General features: G+C 48.6%; 1 protein-coding gene across 2 annotated transcripts in view; it reads right to left on the bottom strand.

The window, feature by feature from the left end:
- LOC138567616 (chloride channel protein ClC-Kb-like) overlaps positions 1 to 23,925 on the bottom strand; it is a 422,777-nt gene that overhangs the window by 290,264 nt on the left and 108,588 nt on the right. For both annotated transcript variants that reach the window (XM_069646042.1, XM_069646032.1), the window contains exon 4: positions 20,135 to 20,274. In XM_069646042.1, coding sequence (XP_069502143.1) covers positions 20,135 to 20,274 — 140 coding nt within the window. The remainder of the gene's footprint in view (positions 1 to 20,134; positions 20,275 to 23,925) is intronic.

Consider the following 23,925-nt stretch of genomic DNA (forward strand, 5'->3'; position numbering starts at 1 on the left):
TCAGTGGAAAGGGGTTCCTCTCCCACTCTCAAGAGCAAAGGGAACCTGGAAATTATACCTTTCCTACCTCCCCTGGACTCTATAAGGCATAAGATGAAGCATTCTATGGCAAAAACTACCTCCAGAGGTAAGGAGGAGTTTGCAAAAAACGGGGGAGGGGGGGGCGTCTACGAGCGGCGGTAAAGATAGAGGCCCGTCATCCACCAAGCCATCGACGAGACCCTCATCGACAACCACCACGCGGCAAACCGATTTGTCCACGACTAAGTCCTCGTCGGCGAGTTTATCATCCACGAAGCAATTGTCGACGAAGGAAGCTCATCATTTCTCCACGAAGTTCTCGTCCACGAGACATTTGTCCACGAAGCACTCGTCGACAGATAAGGTACCATCCACGAAATCTTCACCCACGCACTCGTTGACGGATAAAGTCAAGCTACAGTCCACGAAATCTTCGTCGACGAGACTGTCGTTGACAAAATCTTCGACCACGGCTCTGTCGACGGCACTGCAAGCTCATTTACCGACAGAGGATTTATGGCCCAAAACGCCCCTCGCTGACGCCACTCTTACACCATCCGACGAAGACAGTCTTCCTGGGTCTATAGAAGCGTCCCCTCAGTTTGTAGATGCTCTCGAATCTCAGGGAACACAATTATCTCCCTTAGGAGAAATGCCAGAGCTACCTGACGTCATCCTGCAGGAGGAGTTTTCAGACACTTTCTTGAAGAATAGCATTGTCTTACACCTAAGGAACACAGTCCTCCTTGGCAACCTACTACAGAGGTGCCTGCTGATCCTTATGGTCCCGTGCTCATGTTATCAATGTAAAGGATCATTGAGGAGTTCAACAGATGTCAAAATGAAAAAAGCAAGTTGGCTGTACCGAGGGAGCCAAACGCCCCGCAGAGGGATTTTACACCTCAACAAAGCACGCCAAGACATTCGCCTTCCAGAAGTAGGCCACAGAAAAGGGTGCGTTCACCGGAACCACTGCGCAGATATAGGAGCAGGACACTCAGTGCTTCACCCACAAGGGTCCTTTCTCCAGCATCGTCACATAGAACAGGATCTCCAGTTAAAGATCCAACAATTGTACCATCCTCTGTTTCTGTCTCAGACTGGCAGGAAGATCCTTTCAGAGAATTCTCTGAACCGGAAGAAGGCGAGATCACTCAGGAGCCTGATACTAACGAATGGGACGATTGCATTGTCGAAAAGCCCAGGAAGAAAGATTCTCTGGGTGGCTCTTCACCACCGGATGATCCAGTCTCCTTTCATACTATCATCAGCAAAGCCACAGAATTGTTTCAGTTACAGGTCACATCGGAGGAGAAGAAGTCGGTGCTTTATGAGCACAGGGACAAACGTAGGAGAACTGTTACTACCATTCCTCTCCTCAACACTATTTGGGAGTCTGGATCCAATATATTGGCCACACCCCTATCCACTCTTGCGCTAGTTTCCAGGCCTGAGAAAAAATACAAGGCCCCTGAATTTGCACCTCTTTGTCTACGAGGTCATACAAAACCGGACTTGGTCATCACAGTAGCAGCTAGGAAAAAGTTGGCCAATCCAGCATCACCTCTATCAGCCCCACCGGACAAGGACGGTCACAAACTAGAGGCAATGGCAGGAAAGTATCTGCATCAGCATCGCTTACCATCAGAGCGGGCAACGGGCTGGCCATGACGGCGAGGTTTGACCTCGAGCTTTGGCTCCGCATGTCCAAGCTGATCAAACAACTACCTGTAGAACTCCAGGAGGAAGCCAGGTCGATTATCGCCGATGGGGAAGCAGCTTTGGATCCCATGATTGACGCAGGAGTCGATGTGGTGGAGTCGGGTTTCCGGCAGATGGCCCACGGCACAGTGGTGAGAAGGCAGGCCTGGATGAAGGCTACCAATTTCAGACCTGCGGTCCAAGCTCAGATATTAGACATGCCCTTTGATGGTCAAGAACTCTTCAGGAAAACGATCAATGACCTCCTCAAAGGAATCAAAACGGACACGGACATGCCACGTGCCATCAGCTCTTTGAAAGAAAAATACAAAGATCGCCAGTCTTTTCGTCCTTTTCAAGGTTCATTCTCGAAGTACAGAGGTTTTAACCGTCTTTCCTACGGTCAGAAGTCGCAAGGTAGTTCATACCAGGACACCAAGTACCAGTCTTCCAATAAATACAGCCACAGAGGGAGGTGGGGCTCTGCTCAAGGGAAGTCACAGAGCAAACAAATCTGACAGTCCAGCTCCTCCCCCTCAACGTCACACCATGGTGGGGGGAAGGGTGAGCCAGTTCTACCAACGCTGGCAGTCAATAACATTACACAAATGGGTGTTGCAGGTGGTCCGCGAGGAACACACCTTGGAATTTCTAGACCGGCCTCCTTCCTTGCCCCCGACTCCGCGCAAGGTGCATATGTTAAAACAAGTCATGGCCGAAATCCAGAAGTTGCTGCACAAAGCAGCAATAGAGCCAGTACCTTACTCTCTAAAGGAGAAAGGGTTTCTACTCCCGCTTCTTCATCATCAAAAAGAAGAATGGTTAATGGCGACCCATCTTGGACCTGAGAGCGCTAAACAAATATATCAAGCGCATCAAATTCAAGATGATAACTTTGCAAGGAGTGCTTCCTTGGTTAAACAGGCACGATTTCTTGGCCACTCTAGATTGGGAGGACGCATACTTCCACGTACCAATCCACCCAGCGCACAGAATATTCCTCAGGTTCATGGTGGGCGATCTTCATTTTCAATTTCGAGTGCTCCAATTCGGTCTGTCATCAGCACCGAAGGTTTTTACAAAATGCCTGGCACCAGTGGCTGCAAAACTGTTATGCTCACCTGCCTCCCACAGAGGCGCCGATCTGGACAGGACTGCTGCGGTCTCCACCAATGTGACGCTTAGGGCCGCTCTTATAATCTCACCTGATGATTTGAAAAGATGAGCTCTCCATCCTGCATTGAGCGCAGGGGAGCATAGATAACCAGTTGTTTCACTGGCTCGAAGGAATTGGTGAGTTCCAGGACAATATTGACTCCGATATTCCCGGCAAGACGCCGTAAGTATGTAGTTGGTAAGAGTTCAAATGCCTGACTTTCACTCTTGTCCGATTCCTTGCAGGTTGCAGCTTGACCCTACTGAAGAGTTCCTCGTGGCAACCGGTAATGTTCTGGTAAGGATTTGTATTATCCAACACAGTTCAATAAAATAATGTCCATATGTAACCTGTTGCTTTCTCCCTTATTCAGGCGCTGAGAGAAAGTATGAAGTCTCGGGGAATAATGCCTCCGGTGGTAAAATCAGGTAAGTCTTTTGTGGAGAGGAGGGTTCCCCTTGTTAGTCCCTTGTTTCACCTTGCTGTCCTTTTGTTTCCCCTTAGGGGAAGGATGCAGTGGAAGCTGCGCCGACCAGTGAAGAAGAATAGTACCCCCGGTGGTAAAATCAGGTAAGTCTATGGGGGGTATTCCTCTGTGTATTCCCTTGGCTCACCTTGCTGTTCATGTCTTCTCCTTAGGTGCCAGAGTGCGGCGGGAACATGCAGGAGGATGCGGTGAAATGTGAAGATGCTGCGAAGGCCGGTGAGTTCATGAGCTGCTGTCTGGGCGTGGCTTAAATAGCCTCCAAAGAAGTCCCAGGTATGTATCCTTCCCCAACTAGGTATGTATCCTTCCCTGGCCACGCCCGAGTGAAAAAAATAGTCCCTATGAAAAAATAGTCCCTTTCAGGTCTCAGGGAGGCCTGAAGCGTGCAGCATGGTCTGCATCAGGTAAGTGCACAAAACACCTCCCTTTATGAGCCTGGCGCCTATGGCGCCAGGACTGATGTCCAACATGAGCCTGGCGCCAAACGCGCCAGGACTGAGTCCAAAGAGTCCCTATAAGGGGCCGCTGGGCTTTTACCCGAGAACATGATGCCTGCTTCCGGGGGTGCTGGGCCTGGCCTGATGCTCCGGGGGTAGGCATCATGACAAATCAAGGCCCCACAGTTCCAAATAATACTGGGGATACCTTGATTGGAAACACATAATCCTTGTATTGATTGGCGAAAGAAGAGAATAACCTCCCCGGATCGTGCCCAAACCTGTTACCCAAAAATAAATCTGAGCGCAGGCCTGGCCACAGTAACCACAGCAGTCATGCAACTACCTCCTGAATACCAAGAATTCCAGGATGTCTTCCAAAAAAGAACAGGCAAACACCTTACCTCCTCATAGATCGTACGATTGCCAAATCGATCTCATACCCGGTGCACAACCCCCTTGTAGCAGGATCTATGCCCTTACGGAACTTGAGAACCTTCACCTACAACAATACTTAGACCAGTACCTTGCCAATGGCTTTATTCGCCCATCTAAGTCCCCTGCATCTTCAGCTTTGTTCTTCGTGCCCAAAAAGGAAGGTGACCTCAGAACATGCATAGACTACCGCGCATTGAACCAGATAACTGTTAATAACCGATACCCATTGCCTCTGATCCCTGAACTACTAGAACAAGTGAAGGACGCTTGCATATACACTAAATTAGATCTCCGGGGGGCATACCATCTGGTACGTGTAAAAGAGGGCGACGAATGGAATACTGCTTTCCGCACTAAGTATGGGTTATTCGAAAACCAGGTGATGCCTTTCGGGTTGTGCAATGCACCTGCAGCCTTCCAATACTTCATGAACGATGTCCTTCGTGAACTCATTGATGTTTGTGTTGTCGTATATATCGATGATATTCTAGTATACTCCTCTTCAGAATCTGACCATGTGAAGCACGTCCCAGCAGTCCTTGAGAAATTGCGCCAGCACAAACTATATGCAAAACTGGAAAAATGCGTTTTTCATGCCACAGAAGTTGAATTCCTTGGGTTTATCCTGACCCCAAAGGGAGTCCGAATGGATTCACGGAAAGTGGATGCCATCCTCAAATGGCCATCACCTAGTTCAGTGAAAGGTGTCCAAAGCATGCTTGGTTTTGCCAACTTTTATCGCAGGTTTATCCCGGAGTTTTCACTTGTGGTGCAACCCATCACTGCACTCTTGCGAAAAAATAAACGTTTTGAATGGACCGAGGAAGCCGAACAGGCCTTTCAGGAGTTGAAAGCTAAGTTCACGTCCGCCCCTATTTTGAAGCACCCGCTTCCTCATCTCCCACATATAGTCGAAACCGACGCGTCCAACTTAGCCATGGGAGCTGTCCTGTCTCAGAGAGACCCTGAAACCAACCAACTGCACCCCGTAGCATTTTGGTCCAGAAAGTTCTCACCGCCGGAGATAAATTATGCGATTACCGATAAGGAACTATTAGCCATTAAGTCCGCCTTTAAGGATTGGCGGCATTATCTCCTCGGCGCCCGGCATACCATCACCGTGATCACTGATCACCGAAATTTACAATATTTAAAAACTGCCAAGGCCCAATCGTCTCGACAGCTCCGATGGGCTTTGTTCTTTGCTGAGTTTGATTTTGTAATCACCTACCGCCCCGGTTCTAAGAATGGTAAGGCGGACGCTCTATCCAGAATTGGAATGGAAGAAATAGACACAAACTCAGAACCTGTGCCGATAATTCCCGAACAAAGAATTTTGGGAATAACCACTTTACAAACCCTTGAAGACATTCAAGCACGAGTAAAACAAGTCCTGGACTCTTCAGCCTTGCAGGATTGGATCAAAAAGGGGTCTAACTTTTCAGTCAAGGATGGCTTACCTTACTTCCAAGGACGCTTATTTTTGCCAGAAAAGGAATTGCAAGAACTGGTTATTTCCCGTCATCATGACACCCTGATGGAAGGACATCCTGGCATTGCCAAAACTGAGGAAAAGGTTAGACGACAATTCTGGTGGCCTTCCTGGCGAAAGGATATTAAATCTTTCGTGATGTCCTGTGGAGTTTGTGCCCAAAACAAAGGTCAAAAGACAAGACCCGCCGGTCTTCTTCAGCCCTTAGACATTCCACCAGCACCTTGGCACACCCTGTCACTAGATTTTATCACGGACCTGCCCTCTTGTAATGGTTACAATACTATTCTGGTCGTGGTGGATTTATTTTCCAAAATGGCCCACTTTATTCCGTTGAAAGGATTACCTTCAGCCTTTGTTCTTGCCAAGGAATTCCTCGAGAATATTATCCGTTTGCATGGATTCCGTCCATACTAGTCTCCGATCGGGGAAGCCAGTTTATTTCTCATTTTTGGAAAAAGTGTTGTCAGCTGGCACAAATCGACGTAAGACTCTCGACCAGCCACCACCCACAGACCGATGGTCAGACGGAGAGAACGAACCAGACCCTTGAACAATTTCTACGATGTATGTTGCACCAATCGGAGGGTAATTGGAAGGATATTCTGTGGGTGGCTGAATATGCTTATAATAACTCGATACACTCTGGAACGGGGCAAAGCCCCTTTTTTACCCTATATGGACATCACCCTCGTACTTCAGACTTGGACTCACCTTCGAGCCTTGAAATGCCTGCAGTGGATCATTTGCATTCTACGATAACTCAAGCCTTCAAGGATGCAACTGCACATTTGCAACATGCGAAAGAGAAATACAAAAAGAATGCGGATCTACATCGAAAGGAGGCGCCTCCGTACCAAATTGGGGATCAAGTATGGTTGGCTACCAAACACTTATCGCTCAAGGGACCTTGAACTTTTAATCCAAGGTATTTAGGCCCTTACTCAATCAAAGCTATAATTAAACCAGTAGCAGTCAAGCTCGATCTACCAGCCAACATGCGGATTCACCCTGTTTTGCATGTGTCACTTTTGAAACCAGTACAACCAGGAACCAGATTAATAAAGCCACGAGACCCAATCCTGATAGATGGAGAGCCAGAATTCGAAGTAAAGAACATTTTGGATTCCAAAATCTTAAAATCAAAGCTTTTCTATCTAATTGATTGGAACGGGTACGGGCCTCAGGAAAGGTCTTGGGAAACCAGTGATCACGTACATGCACCTCGGCTGGTAAAAAGGTTCCATCGGAATTTCCCAAACAAACCGAAACCTCCAGAAGGAACGACCTTGGGAGGGGCCTTGGGGGGGAGTGCTGTCATGATGCCTACCCCCGGAGCATCAGGCCAGGCCCAGCACCCCCGGAAGCAGGCATCATGCCCTCGGGTAAAAGCCCAGCGGCCCCTTATAGGGACTCTTTGGACTCAGTCCTGGTGCCTCTGGCGCCAGGCTCATGTTGGACATCAGTCCTGGCGCCATAAGCGCCAGGCTCATAAAGGGAGGTGTTTTGTGCACTTACCTGATGCAGACCATGCTGCACGCTTCAGGCCTCCCTGAGACCTGAAAGGGACTATTTTTTCATAGGGACTATTTTTTTCACTCGGGCGTGGCCAGGGAAGGATACATACCTAGTTGGGGAAGGATACATACCTGGGACTTCTTTGGAGGCTATTTAAGCCACGCCCAGACAGCAGCTCATGCTTCGCGTTGTTCTGCTTCCTGCAGCTTAATGCTCACCGTGTCTGCTCCTGCTCCTGGACTACAGCCACGCCCGTCTTGAACCTGGAAGACCTGCAAGGAAGGAAGGGAAGAGAAAGGTGAAAACCAAGGATTATTTCAAGCTTCTTACCTGCATCCGGAATCTTCTCGCCAGCATCCCTGAAGGAAGACTTCAATTTAAAAGCATCGCGTTGCTCGCTGCAGCGCCACGCTTCACTCACCTGTCCTTTCCTCGAGACATCTCCCGGCTCCATCGCGGCTGTCAGCATCGGACGCCACATCTTTGCACCTAGGGGAGAGAGGAAGAAACAAAAGGTGAGCAGAAGGACACACAGAAGGAAAGCCTGATTAACAGCCATAATACTTACCGGCTTTTCTTCCACATTTCGGGTCGGCGCCGCCCCGTTGGCAGGTACTGTACCCCGGCCCCTATGGGGAAAGGACTAGAGACATTTCAGAGGAATGATAAGGACATCTAGAGGGATCGCCCTCATTACTACTCACCTCGGCAGGTTAACCCCTCGACGCATTGCCTTCATTCTGCACCTGAAATAAAGGACAGATCACAGGTGAGAAAGACAGCATAAAGGGGGCCTCACTTGAACTTTGAACTTTCATACTTACGGCGCATCGCTCAGGAAAGTCAAGTGGATTTTGCCAGCGCCATTCTGAAAACCAGTGAAGTAACTGGACGAACGCGCGCCCCTGCACCAGAAACAGGATGGAGAGTTCAACCTTCCAAACCATAAGGTGAGCTTAAACCGGGTTTGGAGGCATAGAGAGGAACGGAGGGGGGAATGGGGGAGCTAGCACACCATTCTGCAGACTGTTAATCCCCTTTCCCATCTGCAGAAGGATATTCCTATGGGCCAAGGAAGCACGATTTGGAGGTCCTGTCCAATCGGTGTTCCGGGTCCTGCGCATCACGCTAGAAGAGGCCGCAGTAATCCAGAAAAGATCAGCGCCCCCGTGGGAACCAGGTGGGTGTTACAGATTAGATCAAACACAATAGCCTCTCGATGCCCATCCGGACCCAATAATGTCATCTCTGCGGTGGAATGAGTTACAGGCCCAGAGGCAATTTCAGTTCCATCAAATGTGGTGATGACATCTGAGGTGGTTTTTCGGCAGAGAGGCAGATTCATCCTGGAAGCCAATTCGTAGTCCACATAGTTTCCTATGGCCCCGCTATCAATGTATGCCCTTACTGCGTGCATATGCGATGGCTGCCCTGGATCTACGAGGACCATTGGTATGATGAAATGTGAGGTCTGAGTATCCTTCTTCAAGCTCGGCAAGCGGACCTCTACGCTTGTCGGGCATGGTCGTTTCCCGAGTCTGACTCCATATGGCTTTTATCAGCAGCTCCTACCACCTTCTTGGGTGGTTTTACAGGGCAATCCCGTAGAAAATGCCCAGAACTTCCACAATATAGACACAATTGCATTTGCCGTCTCCTTTCTCTTTCCTTCTGGGTTAAGGGTCCTTTAACCCCTCTGATTTGCATGGGTTCGGAAGCCTCTGTTCCTTTGGGGTTAGTGTGGGTTTTGACCAACACCCTGTTCTCAAACTTGGCTCGATCAGCCTTTCTGTTCTGAAGTCTGTGATCTAACTGGACCACTAAGTCTATATATTCAGCACAGTCTTGAGGTGGGTTCACGACTTGAGCCAAGACATCCTTGAGTTCTCCTCGAAGCCCTCGATGAAGTAACGTGATTCGTTTTACCTCAGGCCATCCAGTTTCCACTATCAACCTATTAAAGGTCGCGATGTAAGATAGAAGGTCTTGGTTACCCTGTCGTAGGGACAAAAGTTTGTTATCCAGGGCCTGTCCTTGGGAGTGTCGGGCAAATAGTCTTTCCATGCTCGTTTGAAAGCCCTGAAAATCCTGAAGAATTGGGTCATCCTGAGTAACTAGTGGAATTGACCAATCAGCTGCACTGCCGCTGAGATATGACAATACAAAGGCTACCTTGGCTTGATCGTTTGGGAAGGCTCCAGGTCTGCATAAAAAGTGCAAGCCGCATTGGTTCATAAACACGGCAAACCTTTTGGGATCTCCAGCAAAGCGTTCGGGTGGAGCTAATGGAATATTTCCAGGTAGGTTTATTTGCACAGGGTTACTCGATAACACAGGGGCTGGATTTCCCCCGGAACCAGGTAGGGGTGCTTGTCCAGCCTGGCTTTGCAATAGTTGCCTAGCAAGGTCATCAGCTTGCTCTTTTGACAAAATCAGTTCCCTCCTAGGGGCATTGGTTTCTTGACGGGCGGAATGCACTTCGGCCCTCAGTTCCCCTAGTAATGGGGCCAATTGGTCAGTCTCTGAGGTATCCGTAACGCACGGGTGGGAATTTGTAGGTAGGCTTCGCGTTCTATTACGCTCACCTGGCTCCCACAGAGGCGTCGATCTGGACAGGACTGCTGCGGTCTCCACCAATGTGAGGCGTAGGGCCGAGATGACGGACTGGCCCACCTAGCTTCGTTTGCCTGGCCCGTAGGAATATTCTTCTGCAAATGGAGAAAGGGAATTAACCACCCGTGGAGTTGAGCGTAAATCCCCCCACCCCGCTGTTCTCCCCACTGATCACCTTGGATGTCCCCTCTTATAGTCTCACCAGATGATTTGAAAAGATGAGCTCTCCATCCTGCATTGAGCGCAGGGGCGCGTAGATAACCAGTTGCTTCACTGGCTCGAAGGAATTGGTGAGTTCCAGGACAATATTGACTCCGATATTCCCGGCAAGACGCCGTAAGTATGTAGTTCATAAGAGTTCAAATGCCTGACTTTCACTCTTGTCCGATTCCTTGCAGGTTGCAGCTTGACCCTACTGAAGAGTTCCTCGTGGCAACCGGTAATGTTCTGGTAAGGATTTGTATTATCCAACACAGTTCTATAAAATAATGTCCATATGTAACCTGTTGCTTTCTCCCTTATTCAGGCGCTGAGAGAAAGTATGAAGTCTCGGGGAATAATGCCTCCGGCAGTAAAATCAGGTAAGTCTTTTGTGGTGAGGAGGGTTCCCCTTGTTAGTCCCTTGTTTCACCTTGCTGTCCTTTTGTTTCCCCTTAGGGGCCGGGGTTCGGCTAGGATGCAGTGGAAGCTGCGCCGACCCGTGAAGAAGAATAGTACCCCCGGTGGTAAAATCAGGTAAATCTATGGGGGGTATTCCTCTGTGTATTCCCTTGGCTCACCTTGCTGTTCGTGTATTCTCCTTAGGTGCCGGAGTGCGGCGGGAATATGCAGGAGGATGCGGTGAAATGTGAAGATGCTGGGAAGGCCGGTGAGATCAGCGCGGCGCTGCAGCAGGCGAGGCGACGCGCATAAAATAACTTCTTTCTTCCAGCTCGAAGGCGCGATGGATCGGGAATTCAGGTAAGGATGAAAGGTATTGCTCTTGTTCTAACCTTTTCTCCTTCTTTCTCCCTTTTTCTAGGAGCTCCAAACTCGAGGCGGGCGTGTTGAGCGTTATGCTGCTGGATGCAGAATAACGCGAAGCGTGTGCTGCTCTTCGGGCGTGGTTTAAATAGCCTCCAAAGCAGTCCCAGGTAAGTATTCCTTCCCAGCCCCACCCGAGTAAAAAAATAGTCCCTAGGTAAAATAGTCCCTTCCAAGCCTCTTTTAGCTTGGCGCTCTTAAAGGATGGTCTGCATCAGGTAAGTTTGCAGCATGGTCTGCATCAGGTGAGTTTTAATCTATAAGTCTGGCGCCTATGGCGCCAGGACTGACTCTCCATATGAGCCTGGTGCCATAGGTGCCAGGACTGCACCCAAATAGCCCCTAGCGGGGGTTGTTGGTCTTGTTTGGGGTAACTTGATGCCTGCTTCCGGGGTTGCTGGACTTGGTCTGGGTCCCCGGGGGTAGGCATCATGACAAAAACTCAGGAGGACAGTAACAGAAGTCTTTCGATATCTGGATGACTGGTTGATAAGAGCATGTTTCGCCTCAAGTGCACGCTTGGCAGTCTCAAAGATGACAAATCTCTTAGGTTTTGCCATAAACAATGCAAAATCCTGCCCAGTTCCCAGCAAGACACTCTCTTTCCAGGGAGCCGAGCTCGACACCAGCATTCCCAGGGTGAGACCGTGGTCAGAAAGAGCAACAGCAATTCTCCGCTTGACCTCGTGGTTCTTAGGGAGAGAAACGACATCGGTGCGCTCTTACAAATCCCTCCTGGGCATGATGTCCTCATGTATATTGCTCATACCAAATTGCAGGCTTCGCATGAGGCCTGTCCAGGAGGCACTGGACCACCAATGGAAACAAACTCTCGGCTCTTGGGAGGACATCGTCCATATTCCAATGACACTGCACAAAGCTCTTCGATGGTGGAATGCTCCGCAGAACCTTTTACAAGGGATGCCGTTTCAGGCACCAACGTCGACCCTTCTTTTGAGGATGGACGTGTCTCTTTCGGGCTGGGGCGCTCATCTTGCGGAACTACAAACCAAAGGCTCCTGATCAACCCAGGAGTCCCAACTCCACATTAATGTGTTGGAACTCAGGGCCATACGGTGGGCACTGAAAGCTTTCCTTCTGGTAGTGGCAGGACAGGTACTCACTCTACAGACAGACAACACGACCTCCATGCACCGCACAAACAAGCAAGGAGGTCAGAGATCTTATCTCAAGAAGCTCAACTACTATGAGCATAAGCATGGGAGTCCAAATCAAGGCGGAACACCTTCCGGGGGTGGACAATGTCCTAGCGGACAAACTAAGCAGAGACTACACGAAGCCCAACGGATCTTTGCCTTATGGGGTCATCCACATCTCGATCATTTTGCCAACAGGGCCAACAAGAAATGCAAAATGTTCATCTCCAGATACCCAGATAGCCAGTCAATAGGAGATACGTTCTCAGTGGATTGGATGGAGAAATTCCTATATGCCTTCCCACCCTTTCCCTTCATTCCAAGGATACTACGCAGACTGAAAGATCAGAGGTGTGCTATGATCCTAATTGCACTGGACTGGGCACGGCAGGTCTGCTACTCGACCCTACAGCACCTGTCCCGATGGCCCCCAATTCACCTCAAAGCGCATCAGTATCTATTGATGCAACAGAACCGCAGGGTCCTCCATCACGATCCAGCGAGCCTGTCTCTCAAGGCCTGGTTCCTGACCAGCGTAAACTGATGAATCTCAATCTGCCTACGGAGTGCTGGGACATAATCAGAGCCTCAAGGGCTCCTTCTACACGCATCACTTACACTAGGAAATCGACTCGTTTTTCAAAGTGGTGTGAGACATATGCTATTGATCCTCTCATCCCCTTTGTTGAGCAAGTACTTCCCTGCTTATTGCACTTAGCCAAAGCAGGTCTTTCACTGTCTTCGATCAAGGTCCACCTATAAGCCATTGCGGCATACACGACAGCCCCGGAGACGCAGTCCTTACTCTCCCTTCCGGCCGTTAAGGTCTTCCTTATAGGACTTTTGCGTACATACCCGCCTACCCCCACGCCGGTTCCAACCTGGAGTTTGAACACTGTGCTAACAGCCCTCATGGAGCCTCCTTACAAGCCCATTCACAGGTGCGACATAAAATTCTTGTCATGGAAAAAGGCTTTCTTGATAGCCATTACTTCGGCCAGGAGGATCAGTGAGGTACAAGCCTTATCATCTGAACCTCCCTTCACCCTGTTCCATAAGGACTGTGTCATTTTGAGACCACACCCTAAGTTCCTCCCGAAAGTAGTATCGGACATGACGCTCATAGAACGCATTGTTTTACCAACTTTCTTCCAGAATCATTCTTCGCAAGCAGAACGAGCATTGCATTCTCTGGATATAGCAAAAGTTTTAAAGTTGTATTTGCAAAGGACTAGAGAGTTCCGTTCTTCAAATAGACTGTTCATCGCTTTCTCTGGCCATACAAAGGGCCAGCATATTTCCAAAAAAGGTCTGGCGCGCTGGGTCTCCTCTTGCATCACCCACAGCCAACTAACGAAAGAGGACTCCCTTCCCAAACCCCCCTCAGCGCACTCCAGAGGGAGAGCGGCGTCAACAGCATTGCACGCAGGGGTAGCCTTGAAGGACATGTGCAGAGCCGCCACGTGGAGCACTCTGCACATGTTCGCTAAACACTATTGCCTGGCTGAAGATACCAACAAAGAAACTGCAGTTGGACAAGCAGTGCTCCACCACCTCTTTGCATAAGGTAGGACCAGCCTCCTTTTCCCACCTTTCCCTGAGTATGTAACCGTTGTGTTGCTGCATGGTAAAGGTTTGATCAGAAATAATGTTTTTCTGTATTTGTGGATATATGTATATTGATGGTGGCATGTTTTTAACTGCTTGGTATTCTATTCAAGCATCTGAATCTATCAAAGATCCAATGCTGGAGAAGTCTTAGTTACTTACCTGTAACTGTATTTCTCCAGCATTGGTATCTTTCATAGCATGCGCCCACCCGCCTCCCCAAAGAGGCTGCTCCTACGCTCAGCACCCATCATACTGTAATTCCTACAGTTCAAAATCTGACGATGGCTGCCTGGGGCGGAGCTTAAGCCCTGCCACCTCATTGGTTGGGGTCATAAAGGACCAAAGTGAGGTGGAGGGACTACACAATAGAATGGCTCATAGGCCATAATGGGCTATGTACATGCATTGTTATTAGCAATGTGTGTATATTAAAAAAATGTTTTAATAATTTTTTTTATCACTGATAATTCCCAGTCTAACGACAGGGAATATTCAAGCATCTGAATCTATGAAAGATACCAATGCTGGAGAAATATAATTACAGGTAAGTAACTAAGACTTCACTCTGGGTGAGCCCCCCCCTCCACGGGAACCTCAATAGCATTGCTTCCCAACGCCCCACGGTGTTTTAGGATAAGGGATAGGGACAGACTGAAAAAGGTACAGAAATCTTAGATGTATATTCACTTTTATTCCAGCCATTTTACCAAACCAGGACCAATGAAGGGAGCATAAAAATGCCAAGCAAAGGAAGAAAAATGAAGTAACCAAATTCCACCTGTAGGCATCATGCACATTAACTTGGTACACAAATACAGGATTGTGCTTTTTATTAAACACAGCATTGCCTGTGATTTAATAGTAGTTGGGAAAGTCCTTTTCTATCCCATAACCCTAGATAAGCTGCCCATCAGCGGTATCTAGGAATAGCCATCTCACGAGGGAATAGAAAGCATGTTTGGAGGGCAAGATATGCTAAAGTTACACAAAAGGTGACTGTAAACTAGGAAAACAAACTGAATCGCTTACCTGATAATTATTATTGTGTGAAAATGCATTGGGGTGCATTGTGAGGTACAATACCCTTTAAAAGTCCCCTTAGTATGTGTTTGACTTTCCTGTGCACCAAAAGCAGAGAAATCTCATGTAAGTAACTTGCTCAAAACGAAATTAAGTGTGGGGGGATCTGCTTGCCTTAATATTCTTCCCTTAATAGTGGGGGGGGGGTTGTGTAAACCTTTAGCACCTTTGCTTGAATATTCATTTAATTAGATAGATTGACGCAGGGGGAGCCTGGAAGAATTTGAAATTTCCACCCTCTCTCTTAGTGGGAATAATGTTATAGTCACATTAATTAATTGGGGTGTCCTGACCACAAAAACGAAATTTGTAATGGTCACCATTCCCATACCTTGCCTTAGGTCCTTGTCCCTAAAACAAAATTCCCAACTGACACACCCTCCCAAAACTTGCTTTTAAACAAAAGGTATACTTATCCCAAAAAGGAAATCCCAATTGTCACCACTCCTTAAACATTGTATTTAAACAGAAGGGTACACTTGGCCCCAACGAAATTCCTAAACTGTCCGCACTCCCTAGACTTGGCATTTAAACAGACGAGTGCTGCATAACATTGATGCTTTGGTTCTTGGTGCTGGGGAGAAGTGCTTTGAAAAGGTGAGACCTCATGTATCCAGCACTAAACGTATGATGTGTAATTGTTTTAAAATCAAACCCGTGTTTACTTTCAAGCAAAATTTTGGTCACGTCATATGTTCCTGTGCATTTCAAAAAAGAAAGTTATTGGGCCTCATTACGACCCTGGCGCTAATGGGTTAACGGCGCCGTAAAAGGCTGCAGCGCCGTTAACCCATTAGCGCCTTACTACGAGGTCCCTTTGCGGGACCCGACCTGAATGGATGGTCTAGACCAGCCGTTAAAGTAGGGACCCGCAAAGGGACCTTGGTGCTAAGTACGGTACCGCAATTTGCGGTACCGTACTTAGCGTCTTCCCCAGTCCCATTGAGCCCTATGGGGCAAAAATGGGAATGGGGAAGGGCCAATGTTCAATGGGGAATTACCGCCCCGCCAACCTTGGAATGGGGTGGTAATTCCCCATTGAACATTGGCGGACTCGTTACGATACCAGCACCAACCATGGTGCTAATAGCGCCATGGTTTAGCGCCAGTATCGTAATGAGGGCCATTGTGTGTTAAAGCTTTGTTTTGTACCGCAAAGAAGGTGGCGTGTGTAACATAAACAGAACCCCAATGAACCTACAATATAAATAAATATATATTCTGCCTATACCCCTGCCTGGTTCTTGGCTCATTGTTAGCACAGGGCTCTATATGAGTCATAGATGGGGCGTGTTGAATCCTGAATAAGGGTGTATTGTGGTCTCGGTTAATGGGGTGGGGGAGTCTCCCTATGGTGACTGGGCTCTCCCAATATATTGTGACAAATGTCCAGTCCAGGCAAGTGTATTCAGGCAATCTAGAATTTAGAACTTTCTCACTCACTCAAGGGAGTAAAGATCATTTTTTGGAGAGGCCTAATAAAGAACAAAAAGGGGTGAGAATTTGGAAGAGAAATACTTAACTTGTTTTCTCTATTTATCCTTCTCTGAAGACCTCAGAATGAGCCGCAGACAGAATCTGTTTTTTCATTTTTGTATCTAATTCCCAATTTCCACAGGGGCATTTTGAATTCAGCAGTAAACTCGTAATTTCGGTAGACGGAATATTCACAGGGGTCAGCGGCGTTCAGTGGCTTCTGTAGAATCCAACTAATGGGGACGTGACACAGACGAAGGACAATTGCCAGTCTAAGCAGAGGGAAGCAGTACAGTGCATCTAACCTCACCATGAGTATTCAGGAGTCTCACACCAGAATACGTGGGAGAAAGAAGCTGCGCTGGGTTGTGCCAGTGCCCCGCACCGATTTGCATACACAACACCCTCCTCCCCCCCTCACTCCTTAGGCCTGGAAAAGGCAGGTTGTATGGGTGGCAAGCTGTGAGCCACTAAGGAGGCTGCAGTGTGCTCTACAAATCTTAATAAATAAATAACTCCTACCATATCTAATCCTCCGTGGGTAGTATTCATGTAACCCAGAATCAAGCCCATCTGAGTATGTTTTAACAAACCTTTACCATGTCTAAGAATTTTCCATGGGCAGCATTCATGTGACCCAGAAACAAGCATTCCTAAGCTCATCTTAGCGCCTCGATGGCCATGGGCTGCAGTGCGCTCTACAAATCTAAATAAATAAATAAAAACACTCTTGAATGTGTCAGATTCTTTCTGTTCCCCTCTGATCCAGGGGTGGATTGGCCTATAAGGAACCCTGGAGATTTCCTGGTAGGCCTCTGCACCCTGTGCCTCTTTTGTGTGGTATTTCCACATGTTCACACAGGAAAAGGGTTGGGTTTGCTGAAAATCTTGAGTATGGGGGCCACTTTGACAATTATTTCCAGGACCTCTTTTGGTTCCCAGTCCAGCCCTGCTCTGATCCCTTGTTCTACTGCATCCCATGAGTGCCCTGTGATCAGATTAGTGCAGGCAGTGGTTTTATGATTGCATGAAGGCTGACATCAATGATAGGCAATGCATACTTTTCTAAACATTATAGGATGAAGCCTATTAATAAGCAGGGACTGATAGCGGAAGTAGAAAACAGCTACTGAAGCAACACGTGTTGAGGGCACATTTACTTTTGACACATCAGCCTTTACATGGGTTACATGACAAGGGTGGCCAAGCAGTCACCAGGAGCTGCCCACAGCAATGCCGTCAAACGCATTGCTACCATTCGCTATCGCTGAATGACACCCTCAATGCATCCTGTCTTTGCTGCTGTTGGGGTCCATGACAGTATTTCCAGGCACCTCTCTGCATGGGGGACATCACTAATTAAGGGCTAGGTACACGGGGTATTTCCGTGCACTATTCTAGCAGAGGGCTCTACAAGTTAAGAGACAAGAGCCTGGGGTATTTCGGGCACTCCTCTGCATAGGGAATGCCAGGAATAAGGCAACAAGAGGCCTGGGTATTTCCGGGCACTCCTCTGCATATGGGACATCACACATTAGGGCCATCACACATTAGGTAGCGGGAGCCAAGGGTATTTCCTGGCAAAAATGAGGAGCCAAACCATCCAGGGAACAGGACTGTGGACGGGCCGAAGAGCCAGCCATCACTGCTATGCTGAATAATTAGATTTTGTTAATGGTGGTGGCAGGGACGTCATTTCACCAAAATGCCTGGGGTAGCGGAAGTGATATCACACGACCCTTGGCTGCAGATATCACAGGAAGTGATGCCCTTTGACCCCACCTCAAAGTGACATCACAGGAAGTGATGGAACACAACCTTTCACCCCTTGCCAAAACAGGAAGTGGCATCACATAGCATTGTTTAAAAGTACACTACGAAAAATATGGATACGATATCACTGTAATGTGATATACATACATACAAGAATGGATCATCATATGTGTCTTAATATCAGTGTGTATAGGCCCAGGTTACCAGATTACTGTGAATGCAAGCAGAGGTCCAAAGCGCCTTATAAAGAACAAATATACATACAATATCACCCAACCTCTGTTGGTACGCCACACATACCACCCTATCATTAACAGGACACTCATGCTACCCACCTATCTCCACCCCACAGACATAGCACCCTAGACCTGGGGAGGAGGAGGCTGGGCCGCAGTGTGCTAACAGATATCCTCCATTTCTCTGTACTCCACACATACCACCCTATCATTGGCAGGACACTCATGCTATCCACTTATCTCCACCCCACAGACATAGCACCCTAGACCTGGGGAGGAGGAGGCTGGGCCGCAGTGTGCTAACAGATATCCTCTATCTCTCTGTACACCACACATACCACCCTATCATTGGCAGGACACTCATGCTATCCACCTATCTCCACACCACAGACATAGCACCCTAGACCTGGGGAGGAGGAGGCTGGACCACAGTGTGCTAACAGATATCTTCCATCTCTCTGTACTCCACACATACCACCCTATCATTGGCAGGACACTCATGCTATACACTTATCTCCACCCCGCAGACATAGCACCCTAGACCTGGGGAGGAGGAGGCTGGACCACAGTGTGCTAACAGATATCTTCCATCTCTCTGTACTCCACACATACCACCCTATCATTGGCAGGACATTCATGCTATCCACTTATCTCCACCCCACAGACATAGCACCCTAGACCTGGGGAGGAGGAGGCTGGGCTGCAGTGTGCTAACAGATATCCTCTATCTCTCTGTACGCCACACATACCACCCTATCATTGGCAGGACACTCATGCTATCCACCTATCTCCACCCCACAGACATAGCACCCTAGACCTGGGGAGGAGGAGGCTGGGCCGCAGTGTGCTAACAGATATCTTCCATCTCTCTGTACACCACACATACCACCCTATCATTGGCAGGACACTCATGCTATCCACTTCTCTCCACCCCACAGACATAGCACCCTAGACCTGGGGAGGAGGAGGCAGTGTGCTAACAGATATCCTCCATCTCTCTGTACGCCACACATACCACCCTATCATTGGCAGGACACTCATGCTATTCACCTATCTCCACCCCACAGATATAGCACCCTAGACCTGGGGAGGAGGAGGCTGGACCGCAGTCTGCTAACAGATATCCTCCATCTCTCTGTACGCCACACATACCACCCTATCATTGGCAATGGTAATGCTGGTCTCCTGCATGCTACTCAGGTATACATCTGGCCCCTTTGCGCACCCATACCCCCCTGCCATTGTCAATGGTAATGCTGAACACTTGATGTGTACCCATAGTATCCTCGTGTCTCCTTCACCCACCCATACCACCCAGCCATTGTCATTGTTGCTGCTAGACACCCGCGTCCTACCCATTCCATCTACTCGTCTCCTTTGCACACTCACACACACAGTTAGCACCCCACCTTTGTAAATGGTAATGATAGACACCTGTGCCCTACCCATACTATCCACTTGGGTCCTTCCATACACACACACATGCACTATCCACTTGCCTCCTTCACACTCACATACCCTGTCAATGGCAATGCTGGACACCCGTGTGATGCCAATTCTATCCACCCGTCTCCTCAACCCACACATACCACCCAGCCATTGTCAATGTTGCTGCTTGACACCCGCGTACTACCCATTCCATCTACTCGTCTCCTTTGCAGAACCACACACATAGCACCCCACCTTTGTAAATGGTAATGATAGAAACCTGTGCCCTACCCATACTATCCACTTGGGTCCTTCCATACACACACACATGCACTATCCACTTGCCTCCTTCACACTCACATACCCTGTCATTGGCAATGCTGGACACCCGTGCATTGCCAATTTTATCCACCCGTCTCCTTAACCCACACATACCACCCGGTCATTGACCATGGTAAGGCTGGACAACATCTTCTGAAACACTTACCACTTTGCCCAGGAAAATGGTACTGCTGGCAGCCAGGGTGCAGACGACACCAATGTACTTGGCAACAAACGTTTTGAAAGTGAAGAACTCTTCCAACACCACACCTCGGAGGGTGACTTTCAGTTCTGGGATGCCTGACCCTGGTGGGGAAAGAGAAACAAAGGAGTGAGTTCCACGGAGGTAGAGCGACTGAGAGTAGGTGATGAGTGCCCAAGACATGGAATACGTTGAGCTGGGGAACAGGAACGTATAGACCGATCAGAGGTGTGGCCTGGCGGGCTAAATGTTTGATTGTAGACCCTAGCATTGGCTCCTCCACTTCACCACATTGCAGGGGTGGGTTGGGAAGAGGGGCAAAGGTATCCTGCCCCCCAGGCTGGTAGGGTGTGGACCTTAATAAATCAATGGGGTATTCCTGCAGAATCCAACCTACCTGTAGGCAACAGAGAGCTTCAAGATCTGCTTGTCTTCTCTGTAGAGGGGGTGGGGCGCGTGTGTTGATTTCAACAATGTTGCAAATGTGCCTGGGTGACCTCCTCACGAGGGCCTCCACAGTTAGTGATTAGGAGTGAGAAAAGCCTGGACAGCAGGCGCATGTTCACACTGCCCACAGGCAATGTATGCATATGATTGACAGATTCTCTGATCCTAGAGGGTAATGCTGGCACCGCTGCAACCCATAAACCAATGATCTGTTACCATCTTTTGCATCTGATCACAGCCCCTTGCTCCCAAGGAAGTAACTGTCCATATCTTATTGGAGGATGCCCTCTGTGCCACCTTTTAAGAATGCTTGCCCCCGGATTGTTGAGACTGAGACACACACACATAATCCTCACCCCCCAGTCACCACCCCACCCCCGCATCTTCCTTGTGAACACAAAGACATTTGAAAGTTCACCTTTACATCCTCTCCATCACCAGCTCCCTGGTGGACTTCCCTGTGAACTGAAGTGCACAGTCAACATTCCAAGTAAGAGCAACGCGCAAGCACAATGAGAGCCAAGTCCCCTTGACACAATTAGCAGCAAGATCCAGATCACAGCTCCTTGCCGTGCCTGGCAGAAGGTGACTGACAAACACAGGCTGCACATGAGCCAGGACAATGGAAGGTGGTGAGGGTAAGGAATGGGCTTGGTGTGACGGGTAATTGAAGGAGGTGATTGGTAAGGAATTGGTGAATTAGCAATATGGGCAAGGGAAAGGGAAAGGAGTGAGTCTGGGGTAAGAGAAGGTGAATGAGAAAAAGGGGAACAGAGGTTTTAAAGTTAATTGTAAGGGATGGGTTGGGTGGGCATTGAGGGTGTGGTGAGGACACCAGAGGGTGATGGGAAAGGAAAATAGGATAACTGATAGGAGAGTACAAACCCGGAATGGCAATTCAGCAGATTGAGTGACTGTTGCTGAGATCTGGGCCTAACCTGCATGCCACTGCATCGGAAAGTGGGGCTGAGTAAGCGGTCTCTTTTTTTTTCTAACAAAGTGATGCATACTTGCCTTTTGAACATGTGCTTCTACTAAATGTTCTCTTATATTTTGTCAGGTTCCTTTATCATGTGACTTGGTGCTCTGAAAGCCAGATTTATGACCAGTGAACTAGTTTAGCTCTTTTGTTGGTTGTAAAATTGAAGATGGAATGGGAGAAGGTGAAGATGGAATGGGAGAAGGTGAAGATGGAATGGGAGAAGGTTTAGTCTGCTTTGCTGTCAAAATTGTAAACTGTGGAACTGGGAAATCACAGTTTAAGTCACGGCTTCTACACTTCACGCGTTATGTTACCCTGAGCAAATCACGTTACCTTCCTTAGGCTTTATTTTCCTTAAGTATCAAAATCAAGATCACCTCAGTAGTGATTGTGCTATGCGTATGCTGTAGAGAAAGTCTCGCGCATATGGGTTTGTAATCTACAGCGTTATTCCATGGATAATTATATTAACCCAACTGATGAGGAGGCTCGATGCCAACTGTGGCTCCTGTTTTGGTTGGAGGCATTCTTTCAGAATGTGTGTATATGAGAGAAAGGTTGGCATTGAGTTTACTGACTCTGGAAGTTGGGGCCGCTGCATTGTGGGCTTGGGTAAGAGAGGGAGAGAGAGGGAGTTGGAGATGGAGAGAGAGAAAGGGAGAGAGAGAGAGAGCGAGCGAGAGGCAGGGACAAGTGGAAAGAGTGATAGAGCACAGGTCGAAACAAAGAGAGCGTGGCAGAGCCAGTGTAAGAGTGAATGGGAGAAAGACAGAGAGAGAAAGAGAGACAGTGATACTGAGGGAGCGTCACTGAGAGAGACTGGACGCAAGGGGGGAGTGAGAAGTCAGAGAAAAGGTAAGGGAGTGACAGAGAGAAAGAGACCTACCGACACAGAAAAACAAAGAGCGTGACAGGGGCAGAATAACAGAGACTGGGAGAAAGACAAAGCGAAAGTGACAGATTGAAAGAGAGCGAGACAGAAAAAAAGAGCGTGACAGAGGCGGAATAACAGAGACGGGGAGAAAGACATAAAGAGAAAGTGACAGAGATTGAAAGAGAGAGTGTGAATGGGGTGGGGTGTTGAGGAAAGAGGGGGGAAGACACACACTGAAAGACATGGAGATAAGAGAGAGTGATGGAGCGAAAAAAAGACCACCAAGGACAGAAACAGGGAGGGCACAGTAGAGCTAGATTAAGAGAAAGAGTGGGAAGAAAAGGTAAGAGACAGAGGGAGACAGAAATGGGGCGAGTGGGAGGGCGAGGTAGTGAAGAGAGTTGGGGAGTAACAAAGACACAACAACAGACATAGACAAGCAGAAATAGTCGCGAACAGAAACACCCCGGGAGAGAAACGAAGAAAGTAAAAGTAGAAGAGAGACTGCGAGACACACAGATTCAGAGAAAGAGAGTGTGGGGAGACAGAGCGAGAGAATGAAAGGGGTGTGAGGGCGGCGGCAAGGAATTCCCAGAAAAGGCAGACACGCTTCATTGAGAGAAACGCAGCGTGCTGACGTGCGGCTAGAGAGTGGCCAGCCTCGAGAGGGCGAGGGCAGAGCCCGTGATGCCCAGACAGACTATTTACACGCAAACAGCTCGTGCATGTTTTGGTAACAGAATAATCTCTGTCATTACATACCCGTGACACGGACAATAGGAGTCGCGTTACAGGCGCTGAAAGCACCGCACGCTGCAGGCCCGGCACGGTCCTCCTTCCTGCTGTCTAGCTGTGCCCCCCCTTGGCGGTCTGTAACACCTCCCCACCCCCCCACCAGAACGAGGTCACTCCGAGGACACGCGCGGGACTCTTTCACATCTAAAATGGGAAGGTGATGGGTGGAGTTCATCAGAACCAAGTTAATTCCTCTGGGCGACCTTCCCTGTCTGCCCATGGCAGACACAGGGAAAGCAACCTCGGCCTTGGCACCAATGGGGGCAGCGAAGCCCACACTGCTAGCGAAGCCCTCCAGACATGTGTCGGCCGTGTTGGGCCTCAGCCTGTTTCTCTATTGAGACCACTCTAGGGTTCACATGATCTGGGCAAACCTTCCTTTAGGAAAACAAACGAACCCCAAATAAGTGATGGACTGAAGGTTTAGAATCCAAGTTACCACGGGCTTTGATCTGAAACACCCCCCCTCCTACTCCCACACACACATCCCACCTCTTCCCACACAGGCACATTTTGGAAACAAAACATGCCTCTTGCATTTGTTATGTAAAGGCCTGCTTTTGTCGCAGAAATGTACGAAAAGGGTAGGGGGCAAAGCGAAATGTAAACTAAAAGCGTAAACGTCAGGCGTAAAACTTGAAACCACTTATTTTACGT

The sequence above is a fragment of the Ambystoma mexicanum genome, chromosome 1p (genome assembly GCF_040938575.1).
Source record: "Ambystoma mexicanum isolate Mex_15411 chromosome 1p, UKY_AmexF1_1, whole genome shotgun sequence".
Classification (NCBI taxonomy): domain Eukaryota; kingdom Metazoa; phylum Chordata; class Amphibia; order Caudata; family Ambystomatidae; genus Ambystoma; species Ambystoma mexicanum.